The sequence below is a fragment of the Pseudopipra pipra genome, chromosome 6 (genome assembly GCF_036250125.1).
Source record: "Pseudopipra pipra isolate bDixPip1 chromosome 6, bDixPip1.hap1, whole genome shotgun sequence".
In the NCBI taxonomy this organism is placed as follows: domain Eukaryota; kingdom Metazoa; phylum Chordata; class Aves; order Passeriformes; family Pipridae; genus Pseudopipra; species Pseudopipra pipra.
Window position 1 is genome coordinate 9,959,966 of NC_087554.1, and position 18,478 is coordinate 9,978,443.

Consider the following 18,478-nt stretch of genomic DNA (forward strand, 5'->3'; position numbering starts at 1 on the left):
GACTCCTGGTTGAACAGAGCTTCCAGATGTGCCACTTCCTCAAGTGCCATCCCTACGGGTTTTTGTAAACCCTGGTGGATGTCCTTTGTACCCTTAGGAAGGTACAGAGATATTGCTGCAAGTCAGGCCTTGTGCTCTTTTGGAAAACAGTTTTGAAAGTTAAACCCGGCATTAAAAACAGATCGATGTAAGAGATTAAGATAAATGCACAAAACACTTTCATTGTCTTTATTTTCAATCGATACTGTATGAATACAAAGTTTCTAGAAAGCTACAAAAATTCTACCACTTTATCAAGAAGGCATCAAAATGTGTCACTTTGCAAAGACATGAAAACACCTGCAGTAACCGACACAAAAATAGCATTTTTAGAGTGATGAAATAATTGCACTTAACTGTCATGGATATTAAAGTTATCACACATATGTACCGCGAAAGCTAGAATACATTTTTTTTTTTTTTACAAAGCACTTTATAAAAAAATTCTCTGCACACAAAACCTATAATTTTCATATTACTATCATACTAAAGATAAATTCACTTTAAAGCCAACACTTAAAACATTTTAAACAAAAAAAAAAAAGGTACCAGTACCTACACACAGACAATAACAAATACAAGAATACTGTACTGCCAAGAGGTTTGACTGAAACTCCTTTTGAAAGCTTCTGCAAATATGTTAAGAAAACATTGGAGAACATTCAGTTTTTTTCCAAGAGCCTTCCCTCACTGTCTAACCTAGAGGTACTTTATCATCAAAAGGCAAGTTCTACATCAAAAGTTACCAGCAGCAGTACAATATTAAAGTAACCACTGACCATATATGAATATGCTTAAGTCACAAACCCATTTTATACACATTACACAAATAAACATAAAGTGAGAATTCCATTAAGTCATTTACAAATGTGAACAAATGCACATGGCAAAAAAACCCCAAAACAAAACAAAAACCCAACCTGTTTTACATAAAATGTACTGAAGAATTAAAGGCTATTCAGGTTTTCAATGTTATAAAATTCTTTTGTCTTTTTTTTTTTTTTTCAGGCACATATTGTATTTTTTGTCTGCAGTCATGAGCCTGAATCAGAGGCCCATAAAACAAAACAAAACAAAACAAAAACATATACTCTGTAAGGAGGTAACAGGGATCCATCTCCTTTTAGTCAACTGAGTGCATTTAAGATTTAATTTACACACTGAAACTAATGACGTGATCTCAGCGAGAATGACCTGAAAAGTTAAAAGATGAAGATGTCCGAAGTGTTTCTTGTACTTTGACTTATCCAGCCTCAATCTTTTTTTAGGGGGCTAAACATCTTGTTATGAAAGGTAAGAGTGGGGGGGGAAAAGAGATCATCCTGAGAAAAGTACAAAACTGGATTCTATTATACACATCTGCTGTGTGACCGGGCACGTGTATCAGTGTATTCGGTATGGGTCAAGGAAAGGAGTTTCTCAGTATGACTGACTGAGTGCTCCAGGAAAACTCCAAGGGGAGCTGCTTCAGGAAGCAAGTACACCCCGGGACCCGCAGTGGAAAAATAAATAGATATGGATTAGCACGTCAAATGCTGTATCTGCCCCGAAGTGGCCAGTTACTTACATTCAACATTAATGTACACCCTTCATTATTCCCAATAGCCCATCCCATGGAGGTCTAACGGAAGAAGCTACTGCCAAACTTACTGAGCTGTAGCTGTGGGAGAAAGGGAAAGTGAGAAACAGGCATTATGTCTGTGATTCCTTCAAAATAGTGGTGCAGTACCTAAATAAAATCGGTCTGGAATTCAAGTAAGTAAAACTACACTTGTTAGTAGTAATTTTTAACAGCCCCAAATGGTGCCATTATTCTTATTTCAACGAGACAGAGGTGTAGTTTATCACAAATATTGACTAGCACAGCTGCAACGTTTGGCAATAACTGAAAATGTTTTGCTCTGCTTGTGGGGCTAAAGTGTCTTTGCCCTACCTCAGTCTCATTATGTTCAACAGGATTACTTGTCTTATAGAGGTAAGTGAGATTTAGACCTTGAAGGAATAACAAAAATAATATTTTAGAGAAAGGGAACTTGAATTATCACAATATTTACCACACAGTGTCACAATATTTCTCTATATAAAAAGTTAATCTTAGTTTTCATCAAATACTTTAAAAATCAAGTTAAAATTGTATTCACAACTATATAATCCCTCTGACAGCTTTTGGTTTTGCTGATATTTGTTCTTTCTAACATTGTTTTCTTAAAATCTTGCTCCTCTTCCCATCGATTTCAGTTGTAGTGTACAGTATGGCCCCCGTTCACAGAAGGTATCAAATACAGACACGTTATTAAGAGGAGCTAATTTTTTTTTTCCAAGACATCATCTGGGAGATAAACAAAACAACCCTGTGTTTTGAATCGTGCTGGCCAGAGTTTCTCTAACAGCACCTTCATCCACAACGCTCACACTCAACATTTCAATGCTTAAAAACACACAATTCCATTTTCCCTATAACTGTTCTCGGTTCTCCATTTTCACCTTGGTTTATGCAGCTGACTTTCAGCATGCACAACTTTGTAAACAAAATCTTGTGTCTAAACAAAGAATCTTCACAGATACCGAAATATTATTAGAGGAGATCAGTGAAGTCATGTCTGTCCACTGAAATTCTGCAGTATATGGATCTCTCATTATGCAGATGCGTGACTGGATGAAGAGAATATAAACGTGAATATTTTCATTTTTATATCACAGACAAATCAGTTGCTGGATTGCAATGCTGTCAGAAATGGCAAACAGTAGATTATTCTTCAGCAGGCTGATCATTAGCAAAATCACTTTGCTATGAATGGTGCTCTTTTGTGAATGGAGGCCTGTAGATTCAACTTATTCCAATAAACCAAAGGCATTACGGTGATAACTAAATATTTTTGGTCTCTCTACAAATTGTCATTATTATGGCAGCACTTTTCTAAGCTGGAATTTCAAACCAAAGGCACTTTCATGCTAGAGTGCAGAAGAGTCACAATTAATTATTTGGTCATGAAATTTAAAAAGGCAGCATTTCTTAATACAATTCACTTTTTTCACGGAGAACTAAGAATCTGTAACCTTTCCTTTTGGTATAGGCATTTATCTGGGTAGGAATGGGACTGACTTGTACAGACGGTTGGTTTAGACCAAGCAGTCAAAGAGTAATATTTTTTCTGTGGGAAAAAATACAGATATTTTAAAAATGGAACCAATTAATAAAACAACATATAAAATTTATGTTAAGAGGCTAAAGGTTCTTCTAATATAATGCTAAGGCACTGCATATTGTAATGCTTTGGCAGCTCTCAATTAAAAGGTTCCTACAAAAAAGTAACAGTAACAAGATAAGTACTTCCAGCTTACAAAAGAGCTCACAGTTTACAGGCAGCCTGTTGGACTACACACCCCACACTCAACAGTTGAAGGATTAAGGCTTTTAAGAATTAACATATACAGGGTATGGATCATTTACAGAAGTGTAAAGAAAAGACGATGGAAGTAGTTTCCCTAATATTACATATGTGAACACCAATAAACATTGTGACTGTTTATACCCTAGAGTTATGGCATATGTAGTGTGTCAGACTCTATTAAAAAAACCTGTACCTGGTTTTGAAAATTGACTTACATACTTTATATGCCTTAAAGAGTTTGCTTGTTATCAAACAAACAAAAAAAAATTAAAAAAAAAAAAAAATCACCAAACCCACAATTCAAACCCTAAATAAAAGACAACTTTAGAACAAAAAAACAAAGTAGTTTTTGACTTGTAACACCAAGTGCTTAGAATAAAGGGCTACCGTTAGGCTGTTACAATGCAGTGCTTTTCCTGATGTGATTGTTAGTGTTAAAAATGAGCATTAAAAGAGACTTTACCATGGACATATTTCTCTGTTCAGTTCGCAGAATATAAAACTGAAAGATCATCAGCCCTAATATCCACAAGCAGGTAACAGCTAGACATCCCAGCAATCATCCACCTACCAGAGTCAGATCAGAGGTAGGCTGAGGAACTAAAGCAGTTGCCCTTCCCCTCGGTGGTGTTTGCATCGCTCTCTGACCCGAGGCCTCACCAGTGCTGAGTCTGAACCTGGTCTGACGCAGACATACAGTGACCCACTACCTCATCTAGGCTCTGTTCTAGTCTGGATAACTCAACAATGGGCAATTCTAACAGACAGTACTATGCAGGCATATAATATAAAAAAAACCCAAACCAAACAGCTTTCTTTTTTGAAGACTACAGCACCGGGAGTAAATTCTACACTTAAATGGCGCGTGGGCACTGTTTGTAAAAGGGTAGGGAGGAGGGACCTGCTAAATGTTAACTTCTTTGATTCAGGACTACAAAAGACCTTCCCAAGAACCCTCTTTGCTGATACCTCATGACTGATCTCTAAGGTGGCTTGTGCTTGGTGGGGCAGCCCTCAGCCTTTCAGACAAAGGTTTCACATGAGAACCCGCTGCTGGCCCAGCACCTGCCCAAACAAGTGCTTGGGCAACTGAGGGGCTGTGCTGGGCTGCAGCAGGAGAGAAGAAACGGAGCAACACTCTCTGATGTGACCAGGAGGAATGAGACTACTGCTCTCACACGTGCTACCTCAGACAATCACTCACACCCACATCCATGGTTCAAATCCTTACAGTATTAAAATATCTCCAGCTGTACTTCACTTCCTGGAGTCTTCCCTGAATATATCAGAAGGATGAATACTACCACATCTGGATGCAAAAGGACAGCAGACCCCACGTGGTACGTATGTGTCTGTTTTGTAAAGGTCTTGGCCAGTCAGAACTGGAGAGACAACTGGGGGAGGTGTAAGAGCACCATGACTGAGAGGAAAAGGAGAAAAAAAAAAATAAATCTCCACTTTCCAATCTTCTTTGCCTGATCGCTGGTTGTGATTTTCTAGCATCTCATAGATATTAAAGCTGTTGATCCTTTCAGAGTTGTACATACTCTTCTTTCAAACACGTTAGTGTTTTGCTTTCTGTTTACGAATTACTTGATGCTGTCACAATGTCAGTTGTTTCCGTTCATCTGTTCATTTCAGAGTTGCAAGTTTTTTGCTCAACTTATTAGAAAACATAGTTGTCCATATAAAATATAACTGCACACACAAGACTACATATAATGCAAGTCTAAATCTTCAGTATTTACCTACTTATTGCAAAATGAGCCATCTTTTTCATTAAATAATCAAATTTTCATATTAGTACAATACAACTTTATACTCTTTTAAAATACACTAGATATGTTAGGGGTAAGGGATGATGTTTTCTTTCTCTGCAATACCTGTTTGAAAGTTTAATGGATTAGAAGATTAGTTTTAGCGTTGAGAAAAAAATACAAAATTTGCCTAATTTTAGGACCTGTCTGTTTCCATCAGGCATTTCTTAAGGCTATATTTTTCATTTGGTTTCAAACAGAAAAATGTTTCATTTTAAAAAATAATTTAGTGAATTACATTCGTCCATATCTTCCACCCTAATTAGTTACAAAGATAATTCTATAAAGATTATTAACTTTGCGTACTCATTTACAGTTATAGCTAAAGATTCATTTCAATTTCACTTGCATTGTAAAACAAGTATTTCATGTTGGAAAAAAACCCAAAATAAATTCTTATAAACGCTGTCAGTTTTTCCCCATGGCAAATGCTCTGTCATACATTTTTCTATCAGAATTAAAAATAGGCCTCCACAGACAGAGGCATTAGGTTCTTAAATACAGTCTTCCCAAAGAACTGTGGTTTACAAATTTGAAGAACACTTAGTTTTAGAAATAATTTTTACAACTGTACCAGAATTTCACAGCTACAATTATATATGAACACATTAAAAATGACTTCACTAAAACAGGATTTAGAAAAATGTGGGTGAAAGTTGGGCCAGAGGCACTGCCACTTAGTGTTTGAGGTTTACAGTCTGTGTTTTGATAAAGAAGTGAAATGAAGTGTATATATAAATAACTGCTCAGTCCTTTACAAGCCTGTAGATATGATGCTGTGCTCCATGTTCGCTGTTTGACACTTCGAATACACAAGCCATGCAGAGCAGGGTTTCTTGTGTATCCCTGTTTGTTACCACCTGTTTGGGGGAAGGAAGAGGGAGACCGGACATTACACACTTGGAAACACCAGGGCTGAAACAAGAAATGACCCTCATCACCTTGTGTTCTCTTGCCAAAGGGAGCTGGGCAGGGAGAACACGGCTCTGTGCTTGCAGCCCCACACCCTCCCTGTGCTGCCAGCCCTCGGTTCTGAGCGAATCCTCAGCTCGGCTGAGGTGCCACTGCACTGAAAGCAAGCTGAGTAACTGAGGAAACCAGCTTAAAGGACACCACACCGACCATTCTTTGTGCTTTAAATCACCTGTTGGGCATTAACTGCCTGTTTTCCCCGCCCAAGAACTAATTAACCCCACTGATATTTGTGGTACTGTAGCCCAGTCTCAGTAAGAACACATGGGATGGTTCAAAGTTACTGCCTCAGGCTCCCTACAGACACCAGACTTGCGTGGAGAAAAAAAAGAGAGAAGTAAGCTGAATTTGTGGAAAATAACAAAGATGTTTGTTCATGTTCACAGCCAGCTGAGCCTTTTCATCCCAAGCATCTATAGTGCCCAATTCCAAGAGTATCATTCTGAAGTCAGTGGGATGGCTTGTCTAGTAAGCAAGATGACTAAGGGATCTGCAAACTGGTTCTCAACATTACAAGCTAAGCAAGACATACAAAGCCTGAGAGTATTTTAGAAATGGAAAAGTAAGAAGTGAGTCCATACCAATAAAATTGTAAAGTTTTCCAACACACTGTTCATCATGTATTTCTCAGGTAAATGTTTCAGCTTGTGTATGAAGTTGATCATATATTCACACATCGGAGAGCGATTTATCCTGTACACAAATCGGCCATTCTCAAACCTTGCATATTCAGTCTGAAAAAATAAGAAAGAGCATTTAGAAAGTGACCACTAAATCTGTTTTTTTTTTCTTTCTTTGTGTAGACAGAAAAAAGAGAAAGTGGCTCAGACACACACACACCTACTTACTGACTCCCTGCCTGAGCTATGCAGTGCCCTGCTAAAAATTCAAGGGCCCTTAATTACTAAAAATTACTTGTTCTCTAACCTGTGAATTGAAAAACTGAACACATGAGGATTACAGAACGGAAAGTCCAAGTTGAGTAAAAATCATATTAGGCAGAAAACTTTGTGGTAAGATGATTTTAAAGGAGTTATGAGGCACCTGTCTGCAAAGAGAACAGCAAAAATAAGTTTATATATTTAATTTATGCTTAAGTATACACATACAAACATAGATATATTATTGCATGATTTAGTAGGCAATTTATGAACCACAGAAAGATGCAAGACTACAGGTGGAAGAAAACCAGGCTGACTTAGATTGCAGGGGCTCATAAAGGGCTGAAGGAGGGTAAGGCTGTGACTCTTGGACTCCAGCTACCCAGCTACCAATTGCTCAGATGAGCTACTCAGTGGCTTGTGGGGATTTTTGGCTTCCTCTAAGCTTGGAATAATGGAAATGGTTAAAACCTTATTTATGGTCACCATGGTTAGAAAACATATTTCATGTAAGAAGGACATGAACAGCGACCAGGACATCTATAAAGGCTCAACCTACAGCTCTAGGCTAAAATTCCAACACAAAAACTGTACTGCAGATAACAGATGTGTGTATGGGGCTTATTACTACTCACACATGGGTTAAAATGAACCCAAACGCTGCTGGAAAGGAAAATATTCTTTCAGGAAGGATCAGAGGAAGGAAGGAAGGAAAAGCCAGGTAAGATCAAGTAAAGACAAGAGAGAGAAAAGCCCAAGTAAAATAAAAGGGAACCGGAGCATCACCCCACATATCCCATCACAACACCCACCTCTACTTTTTCTACTACTTGCTTTCCAAATGAACAGACTTTGGTGGAACAGGTGATTGTCATGTTTTCTGAGCTCTCGTACTGACTAGTGACTCCGTAAAATGCTCCTGTATCATCCTGGATGTTGCAGTTTAAGTCAGCCTGTTGGGAAAAAGGGATAGATGGTGAAGATTTTATTTTTCACTTGATGATGTCGGTAGCATAAGCTGTCATTAGTTCACTGTTCTTTTCAGAAATAAGGGGGGTGGTTTTGTGGTGACCAGCAACAGCGGAAAAGGTCTGTCAGGGAAGTACCTGCCTAACTGTTGTAGCAAAACCACAGGAAAGCAGCAATTTATTCAAGTTTTACACAATAAAAGATGACCCAGTATTTCTCTGGGCTACAGGTGATGTTCTTGTCTGGCAGACAGCTGATGGAAATCCCTGAAGCTCCGGAGCCAACCCCTCTGGAGGGAACCTGCCTTGCGGTCTCAAATCCAACCGAGCCACCCCACTCCAGAGAGGCCATAGCTCACTTTCTCCTTTTCCTTTCTTAAAGCAACGAAATCCTCCTGGCAAAGGGAGACAGCTGCACAACACAGGATCGATCTCTGATAAGACTGTCAGGCCATATGGCGTTGATTCAGCAAAATACTTGACTTCAGGGAGCCGTGTGACGCAACCCGCCGGCCGCGCGTGAACCGTGTGTGCAGAGCCGCGCCTGCCCACCAATAAATACTGCTGGGAGTGTTTGCTTTCCTCCAGCATTTCTCTGCAGCCTCAGTAACTACCCAGCTGCCTTTGATATCTAGCAACAGGGACCGAGACTTGCAGGATCAAGCGAGGAACAGCACTACCTTAATTATTTACGCCCAAACCCAAGTCCTGCGCACAGCGGGATTAATTTGGCTACAAAGCAACCACACGGGTCACCTGCTGAATCCGGCCTCCCCGGGCCTGCAGCAGTGCTGGAGCTGTTCTGCCACTGTGCTCTTTGACATCATCAATCCATTTTCAAAAGTCCTCTACTTAAAAGCGCGCTAATATGGATACAGGCAGAGTCCAGGGATATGCACAGCTGGATTTGTTGATTCAGGCGTTAGCTCTGCTGACATCTTTGGTGCCCAAGGAGAGAGCGGGCAGGGTTTTCTTTTTATGTGGAAATAGCTGATCAGCTACAGCAGTGTGACAGCTAAGAACTGCCTGAATTTTTAAGTTACTCCAAGATGAGCATTTTACCAGGGAAATACACTTTTGAGGCTGTTTCACTTGCAAGTGTCTTGCTCTGCTTGGTTTTATTGCTAATATAGAAATGGAACACAAAATACTTGACAGGTACCTTCGTGCATACCTCAAAACTTTTTAAAAAATCAGTTTACAGGTATGTTTATGTATGCCCCATCCCTGGAAGTGTTCAAGGCCAGGTTGGACGAGGCTTTGAGCAACCTGGTCTAGTAGGAGGTGTCCTCGCCCAGGGCAGGGGGGTTGGAACTACATGATCTCTAAGGTTTCTTCTGACCCAAACCATTCTATGATTCTAGAGCGGAGCATTCAGTATAGTTCAGGTCATTTGTAACTGCTATTTAATTTTTAACCCGGCAGTGGCTCATTAATTCTACTCAGTGTCTGCAGCCCTTATTTGTGGTACCGCGTTCTGAGGCAACGTGCTGATAATGGCACATACTGAGGTAGTCTGTGGTACACAGAAGACACAGGTCTAAGATTACTTGGGGCTGGCTTTGTAAATTAATCAGTGGAGCAGTCTCCCGAGGTTTACACACAGTAACACAAACAGCCCTATAGTCACGTATTTTGCATAACAGAAAGAAATCCTATCACTGCTACACCTTGTTTCTTGCACCTGCTTTGCGTGAGGTCAGCAGTTAATGTTTAATGTGCGTCTAAAGCGGTGTTTTCACAGCGAGCTGTAAGAAATTGTTCCGAGCTGATAGTAAATAAACAATTTGCCATCACAGCTGGCTTGCAATTGAAACATGACAAACATCTAAACACGACAAACTGTAGCATCCACCAGCCATGCCACAGCTGCTCCACTGGAATTTCTGAAGAACAGGGATTTCTGCTGAAAAAACTGCACTGTTGTAGTTAATAATAACAATAATATTAGGAATAATCTCTTAAAATGGGGCTATTCCTGATGCTACCACAGTTTTACTAGCTAGTAAATTACAGTTTTACTAGCAAAACATTTTCTTTTTTTTTCCTTTCAGATATGAGCAAAATATTTCAGAAATCATAACTAAACCACTCCTCATAATTTCATGTTGTCAAAAGAGTCAACCACATAGACCTTACACTTCAAGCTGCAATAACAACCGTTTATAGAAAAAAAAAAAGAATAACATTTTATCTGCTGCCTTCTGATTTTGAAGCCCACTGAAAAAAAAATCTAACTGTTGTATTTACGTGCCGACATTTAACCTGGAAATGTAACATATGTGGCCATCTGGCACCCTGTTGTTTACCCCCACAGCTCTTCCAGCTCTTGCTGAAATCACCAGGAGGCCTGTGTACACAAAACATGCAGGCTGGGGCCCTGATGTTTGAATGAAGAACACTTGAAACTATCTCTCAATTGTCATGATTTACTCTTATGCAATCACAATGCTGTTGCAAAAGTCCCATGATGGTAATATAGATGTGTATTATCTTTATCTACTTATTTGCTCTTCAATTTTTTTTTTTTTTGAGTCTAACACACAATAAAAGTGTTTTCAAGGAAGGACAGAATTTTGTTAGCAACAGTTTTCATCATCAACTAATTACAGATTGCTGAGAGCTGAAGCTTTAAGACTCTTCAAAATAGTCTACCACCAATATAAAAAAAATCATAGGAGTTGGCAAGCATATACTCTTAAATGAAGGCTTCACCAAAGCCTCTTTTAGTACTGAAACAATTTTGTCTATTCTTACATACTAAAGCAAATCTTTCCCCTCAGTTTGGATTCAAACTTTCTCACTAGAGGCTGAGCACATGAGCACTGGGCAGGACTGTGTATCACTGTGAAGAGGGGATTGTCACATCAAGGCAATACTCTGGACCAGGTGTTGAAAGCTTTGTTCCATGCTGAATACCATGAGAAAGGAAGGAAAGACAGACTGTCACTGCTGGTAAAATAAAAACCTTTGGTTAAAAAATTATGGTGAAGGACTTAATTATACTGTTATGGCTTAAATAGTAAGGAGTTCATCTAAACACATCCATCTGAAAGCTGAATTATATTTCTTGAACTGATGAAAGAGATTATGAGACACACATCCCCCCCCAAAAAAAGGCACTGCTGTGGCTGTGAGAGTTGTAGGTGCAGCTTTGAGTGGGAAAAAGGTGATGTGTTATACATGAATACCCTGGTCTTCAGCTTTAGCTCTTTACTACAGTATTGATTCCAGGGATTGTGTCTACATTTTAGAAAGGATGTTGGAAAATTGGAAAGTGTTCAGAAAAGCATTACAAGAATGATTTCAGGTCTGGAAAACATCCTTTGTAGTGAATGACTAATGAAACTCCATCTACTTACTTTTTCCAAGGGAAGTTTTTCCACAACTTTGTCATAGCCTGCAAGTTGCTACATGGGGAAGAGTCTTCTGATAGATTAAATCTTGCAGAAAAGGACATTAAAAGGCAGAAAGCTAAAGCTACGTAAGAGCAAAATGAGAAACAAGGCAGGGGCTGGTAACCCTCATGGCAATGGAACGCTGGCATAATTTCAGATGTGGGGGAATCACCACTACTTGGGGTCTTTTTTAACCAACTAAATATCTAACTGAAAGGGATGCTCTAGTTCAAGTAGGCTTATTGTCCAAAGGCAGGCATTACTTGGTGAGGCTCACAGCCTGTATTACAGAACAGGCAAGGCTAGATAAATATAATAACAACAAAACTGAAACACAGGAATGTATCTTATTAGCCTTCTCCTCATACTTTCCTTCTTCAATGATCCCTGTGAAAAACAGCCAAGCATCTGGAGTGCTGTGCTTGCAGCCTCTCGTGCTGCTACCAGCTCTGCCTCATTATTTCCTTGGTGCTCTGCCTCTAGCTGTTCTCTTGCATGTCAGATTCAGGTTGCAAGTCTTCCTGGGCTGTAAACTGGCTTTTCCTTCTGTACAGCTTCTCATGCAACTGTTCTCTGGCTCTGGAAATTGGGGCTGGTGAGCACTGCTGCAGCATATATGGATAAATAACATTTTGAATGGTGCCTTCAATGATACTGGCATGATTTCAAACATTATGGCATTTCAAACCTTATGAGCACGTCTGATGAACAGGAGTCCATTTACTCATTGAGTTTTGAAATATGAGATCAATACAATTTAGGGGAAAAAACCCCAACAACTTAAAAACACAAATGGAATTTGCTTCCAAGAGTAAAACTCTAATTTTGATTTATTTCTGAGCACTGAGTTTTATATTAGCTGAATGCATTTGGAGGTGGGAGAGGCACTCAGCTTTCTGGCATCCTCTCTGCAGCGTTTGTGTAACAGCATGATTAATTCATTAATAAAGCACAGCTTGTCAATGGGTAGCACTGGAAATATTACATATTAAGAGCACCAAGTGTTCAGCGTGCTGCGTGGAGAAGCCTCTGCCAGTGTGCTGGAGCAAGCACCTAAACAGAGCTGGCTGCAACCAAAATAAAGAGTTCAAATAATAAATCAAAATATCTTCCCATTCCTCTCCCAAGGGATCTCAGGCTCTGTGCTACGGGCAGGGGCAGAGGGTAGAGCACTTGTGTAATAATAACAGCTTTGGCTAACAAAAGAGCAACTCCAGCAAAAAACGCTGAGGAGAGTCTAAATCCTTCCTGCTGAGTAGAAGGAAAACAGCACCTACTGGAAACAGTGGGATTTGGGGAGGGCCAGGACAATTTACACTGGCACTCGGTCGTTAACATTAAGCACGTTAAGGTCACTTATTAACAACGTATAGGTTTGAACAACTGCTGACTGCGGGGAGGTGTGTTACTCATATGACCGCGCAGTGCCTTCCCCCTCCTCCTCTCTCCGAAGAGCGATCAAAGAGCAGGGATTCCAAATTGTGAAGCAATTTTTTCCAGCGGGAGCATCTGGGCCGTTGGCACGCTCCTCCGTGCGCTGTACCCTGCAGCTCAGGAATTGCGGCCAGGTCTGCCACATGGTTGGGCTCGTGATGGACAGGCCAAGCTGCTCCGGCTTCCCAGCTGCTCGGGCCCCTTCCACTCATTATCCGGCCCCCGGCGCTTAATGCCCTCGCATCAATTTGTGAGGGGGTCCTCCTCGAGCACCACGTGCTCTGCCTGTGGCAGAGAGGCTTTGCGACGGGGAAAAGAAAATGGATGTCTGCTTTCTCCCATATCTAATTTGTTTTGCATACATTTGCATGCTGGCCATAGACCCATTCACATCACGGGGCCCATTTGTGAGCTGCAGATCATTTGCCAGTCAAGCTGGTGAGAGTGTGTGTGTGTCTGTGTCTGTGTGCGGAGGGAAATCCAAGATTCTGGATTATGCAATATAAATTACATGTAAAAATAGAAAGGGGGGGAAAAAAAAGGCAGTAGCCACAATTGTGCGTGTGTGAACGAAGGGCACAAAGAATCTCTGCACCTTTTAAGACGGCTGGAGGCACATGGGGATAAATTCAGGAGGGGGTGGGAGGAGACCACAGGCACAAGCCATTCTGAACACTGATTACATGGGTAAATTGTTTGTTCCAGTGTATCACAAAGAGAAGGAGCATTATTTTTCATGCCACAGCTGTTTTGAATAAGAATAGGAATAAACTTAACTATCCTCCTCATGTTACTTACCACTAATTATGGCATATATTTACATCTATAAAACAGTGAAATTTTGGGAGACATAATTTAATGTCCCTTTATTGTGTAGATTCCTTTATTTCCATCCCACATTTGAATTTCAAAAATGTTTAGGACTTCAAAGCATCTTTAAAAGCTTGCCCTAATTATAATATGCATTACTTTCTAAAACTCCTAGTTTGCATTGCAGATTCCTGCAAATAGAGGCATTCATTTTAAACATCAATTAATATCATCCACGCATCTTCAGATGAGTTTGAGTCTTTATTTCAGAGTTGTGGTGAGCTCTGACTAAGCTTTCCTCAGTTAGAAGAACAGTTGAAGCTACTGCAAACATTTAAAATTAAGTCAGTGGAATCAGATCCATAGAAAGCCTGACAGCCCAGCATTAATTTATATCAGTTGTTTTTTTCTTATGTCAGCCATGAGAAAACACCCTTTCTCCTTTCAGATGTCTGATGAACTAGCACTAGACAGGGCAAGTTACAGAGCCAGCAAAGCTGCAGGGGCATAAAGGGAGGTATGTATGGAGCCTGCTGGAATTCATGGAGATGGATGTGAGCATAACAGCAGAGTCAAAATGATGATGTCTGTTGGAGATGTGGCTGAGAGGCACTGGATTCAAAAGGGAGGTGGTGTGAGTGGGACAAACAGCCCATCAGCAGGAGGGTGGATTTGTGAGGGGCAGAGCACTGGGCATCAGCACAATGGGCCAAAAAGGCAAGGCCAGCAACAGTGTCTTAGACAGACATTTTGGGGTAAAGCTGGAGAAGCAATTGAGCATTTCGTCTGAACTCCTTTAGGAGGACTAAGTGTATTGTTTAGCATTAGAGAATTTAAGATTAGTAGTGAGTAATCAGTGGGGCCAGCATTAGATATCAACATGAGTAGAACTTTAACCAATAAAAGAAACCAACAGAGGCACAGTGTGTTTACTTAGCTTTTAGACAGGCTAATCAGAACTTCAAAGACCAGAAAACTTTGGGGCTATTCCCAAGTCACAAAAACAGTCTAAGTAGGAACTAACCAAGAGGTTTGTTGATGTTACTCTAAGGTAACTGCATGGGTCATACCTGGTTGTTTTACATAGATTGGGCTCATTTTGGTAGTGACTATGGTGAGAGAAGCAGCACCGTGCACTCAGCCTGCACCCAGGGAAAGGTTTCATCTGTGGATATTCACCAGCCTTCTCTGAATCCCGCATCATCAGTGTTCTAGGACATAACTTTTACATTAATTCAGGAATATTTATTTTCGTTTTAATTTCATAGCCCTGTAATCTCCAGTTTCATATCACTGTCACACAAACTTCCTGTGCCATATCATTAGGATGTTGTTCCTTATTGTGCTGAGTGCACAATATACCACATAAAGCTCCCACTATCTATTACTGTAATTGTCTGTCTCTGCAGTGATTTCCCCAAGCTCTGTAGTTCCCAGTGACTACCCGGGGTAGGACAGAGGAACGGAGTCACTGCATTCAAGGTGCAAGACAAGGACCAGGGAATTGCATTGCAGGGCTGTAAGGTTGGGTGTTTGAGGTGGTGTATAAGGACCTCCTGCACTGTTAGGTAGGAAGAGGACCACAGGTGTGGGTCACAAGACCGAGGCCAGAAGCTCACCCATTCCCAACACCAGGTTGTATTTCACGTGAGATACAATCTGTATGAACCAACAAAGCTCTGCAAAGCAAAGCTCACTTTGCTTTGTACTCCATTCTGGTGCTGCCTTGCAAAGTCAACTACAAAAGTGCCAAATGTCTTCTTGCAAGACCTCAGACCTTTCCCTCCCACTTTTTTTTTTGTAATCAAACATTATTACCGAAACCAAGAAAACAGGGAAAACCATGCTGCTGAGAAGCCTCAAGCAGAACTAAATGGGAAAGAGCAAGGGTAGTAGCTCTTTCCAGATACCAGAGCTCATCTGCTATCTGCTTTAGTCATCTTCAGTGCATGTACTCATCTGTGGTCTTCCTGTTTCCCATCTTTCCATTCCCCACTAGGTTTAATGTCTGAGCAAAATACCCTTTGTGCTGCCTCCAGAGACATACCAGCTTCTCTTAAATCCATTTGCAGGGTCACCATCCCTTCTGGCATCGAACTCTCACCTTCACTTTCAAGCTTCTCATGCCACAACACTCTCCTGTTTCCCTTCTCTGGTTTGCCTCAACTTCTTTCACTCAGACCCTGTTTTCCTTGCATTGATTCTCCTCAGAGAGCTTTCACACCTGTACTATTTTGCCCAACCAAAATACACGTTCCTTTTTCACCCATGTTACAATTAGATTCCACCAAAACCTGGACTGTCACTGTCACTGGTGGCAGGATGCACAAGCTTACACTGCTGAGCAAACTATTGATGGCTAAATGATAGTGAAGGAGGAAAACAACAGAAAGGATGGGGAGGAGGAAATGGTAAAATAAATGGTGAGGAGAGTACTGGGGCTAAGAAATAACCACGCATCATGAACAGAAACTGGGAGAAGATGAACTTTCAGAGTTGATACTTATTCAGAAGAGGATTCTTCATTCAACCAAAAATTAGTCTATTTTCATATGAATAAACTTGAAGTTACTAACGGGGTCAAAAACATTGTCAGAAATCTGTGCCAGCTTTACCCTGCTGATATATAACTATTTAGAACAGTTTTTCAATAGTCCCCATAAAAATGGGAACAGTATCCTTTTTGCTGAAGAAAAGTCCTATTGGAGTGAAAGAAATAAAGGACAGTGAGCTGACACTTTAGGATCTAACTCTCATGACTAATTACACAGCCATCCTCTGTTTTTCCTACACATATTTCTAGATATGTGTAGGACTTGGGGGGCACTCCTGTGAAGTTTATTCCTGGAAGAGTATTAATCATGACTCTTGCTACACTCAAACACTACCCCAGCCAACTCTCTCTGCCTCACTCACTTGATGAGAGAGAAAATCCACCAGCCTATTGTAAGGTCATGGCTCAGGAAGGCATTCTCACCACATTTTTAATGTATAACTCAGAAGGATGTTAGCACTGTATGTTTTTTAATCTTTAAGTTAATACAACACAAAATTGTATTAAAAGGCCATTATGTTGGAAGGCACAGTGAGGTTAGGAAATGTTGGATTGAAGTTGCCTGCACATCCTGACTGCTGAACTGTATCATGTCATAGTCTTTAGCTACACAACTGCACATAGATGCCCTCTGAGCATCTATGCAACATTTCTTTGTCTTTGTTATTCACTGTAGCCCAGCCCCTGTTTCCTGAATACCACTCAAAACCTGTGCTGAACACAGAATTATTCATTTTTTAAAGGTCTTTTTTGCATGGCATTCTCTTGATTCCTCATAAACAGCCATGAGTCTGATTTATTAGTGACCACCTGAGGTGAATGGGTGGTATCACCCCCACATTACAGATGAGAAACCGAGACAGGAGTGTTAAAGGTGTGCACTGCTTGTAGGAGATGAAGCAGAGAAGGCTGGCATTTGAATTGTCAAAGTCAGGAGTACAACACAGACCTTAATGATCCAAAGAAGATCTCTACTGGCTTTAGATACTAATCTTTGAGCATTCAGCATGCCTGAAAATCAGTTTCCAGATGGAGAAAAAGTAGAATACATCAATTACCATATCACAAATCTCTGCTGCATCCACATCTAGTATAAAGTCTGAGGCTTATCATTCTCTGTGGGAAATGAGAACAGGCAAGTGAGGTGACATTCAGTCTTTACCAGCAGGTTTCACAAGTATTTATCATGCAAGGTGGATGAGTGAGATGATGGCCCTCAGTTCAAGCCAAAGTTTTGCAAGGAAATGTATTTACTGGTCACAGACCCTTCACTCCAAGCTCTATTCCTCTGTGGTCAAATTTCTTCTGCCTTTATGCTTGTCCTGTTCCCACCTCTTACATACCTGTTTCTGCTGTGTGACTTCATCCCTATGTTTCCCTGCAGGATCATTATCCCAATGCTCTCTCTTCCCACTGCCTCCCACTTTTTGACCCTACACTCTCATCCGCCTGTTCCAGGTCACTGATGCCTGATGTGTTTCAGCTCCCACTTCTCTGCTGTCTCCTTGTCCTGGCCTCTTTGCTCAGCCAGCCCTCAAATACTTGGTCTACAGCTCCCATGCCCAGTTTTAAGTCCCATGAATTCCTCAGCGGGTTTCTTCTGCAGTCCAGCACAGCCCCTACTCATTGGTTTAGCCATTCTACACCCAGATTTGAGAAAAGAGTCTCCCTCAGTCCAGTTTCCAGTTCTAAATCTTGTCCCACAGAAACTCTTGGAAAGATGTGAAGTCTGGGGTATTTACAAGGTGCAGAGTATTTCAAGTCACATGGATAAACACTAGGAAATCTGATCATAAGCAGTGGTTCCAGATCAACCTTTTCTGGTTTCAGCCTCAACCTGTCCACCTTGCAATTAAACCCTGAATATGCCCCTTTGACTGAGGCTTTAAAAGACAAATTTAAAATGCTTAGATGGTAATTGTTGCTATGAAAAGGAGTATACCACAAAAAGATACCCCAACAAATTAGAGTAGAAAAAGCTTCAGCATAAGCATAAGGTTCAGTCTACAGATTTGCTGATCCTTTTGGGTGAAACTTTTAGTAGTTTAGTGGTGGACTTGGCCATGTTGGGCTACTGATTGGACTCAATGATCTTAGAGGCCTCTTCCAACGAAATGATTTTATGACTCTATGACTGTATCGCTAACATGAGTTTTGTAAATACACAAAGAAAAATCTGATGTATCAATGAAGTTCATCACAACTAGGTCAAT

The 18,478-nt window shown here is 40.6% G+C and overlaps 1 protein-coding gene across 7 annotated transcripts in view; it reads right to left on the minus strand.

The window, feature by feature from the left end:
* Window positions 1-213: 213 nt before the first annotated feature.
* TEAD1 (TEA domain transcription factor 1) overlaps window positions 214-18,478 on the minus strand; it is a 158,575-nt gene continuing 140,310 nt past the window's right edge. For all 7 annotated transcript variants that reach the window (XM_064657284.1, XM_064657282.1, XM_064657285.1 and 4 more), the window contains 3 exons: window positions 7,914-8,054; window positions 6,802-6,954; window positions 214-6,108 (listed from right to left, as the gene is read on the minus strand). In XM_064657284.1, coding sequence (XP_064513354.1) covers window positions 5,995-6,108; window positions 6,802-6,954; window positions 7,914-8,054 — 408 coding nt within the window. In that variant the 3' untranslated portion in view covers window positions 214-5,994. The remainder of the gene's footprint in view (window positions 6,109-6,801; window positions 6,955-7,913; window positions 8,055-18,478) is intronic.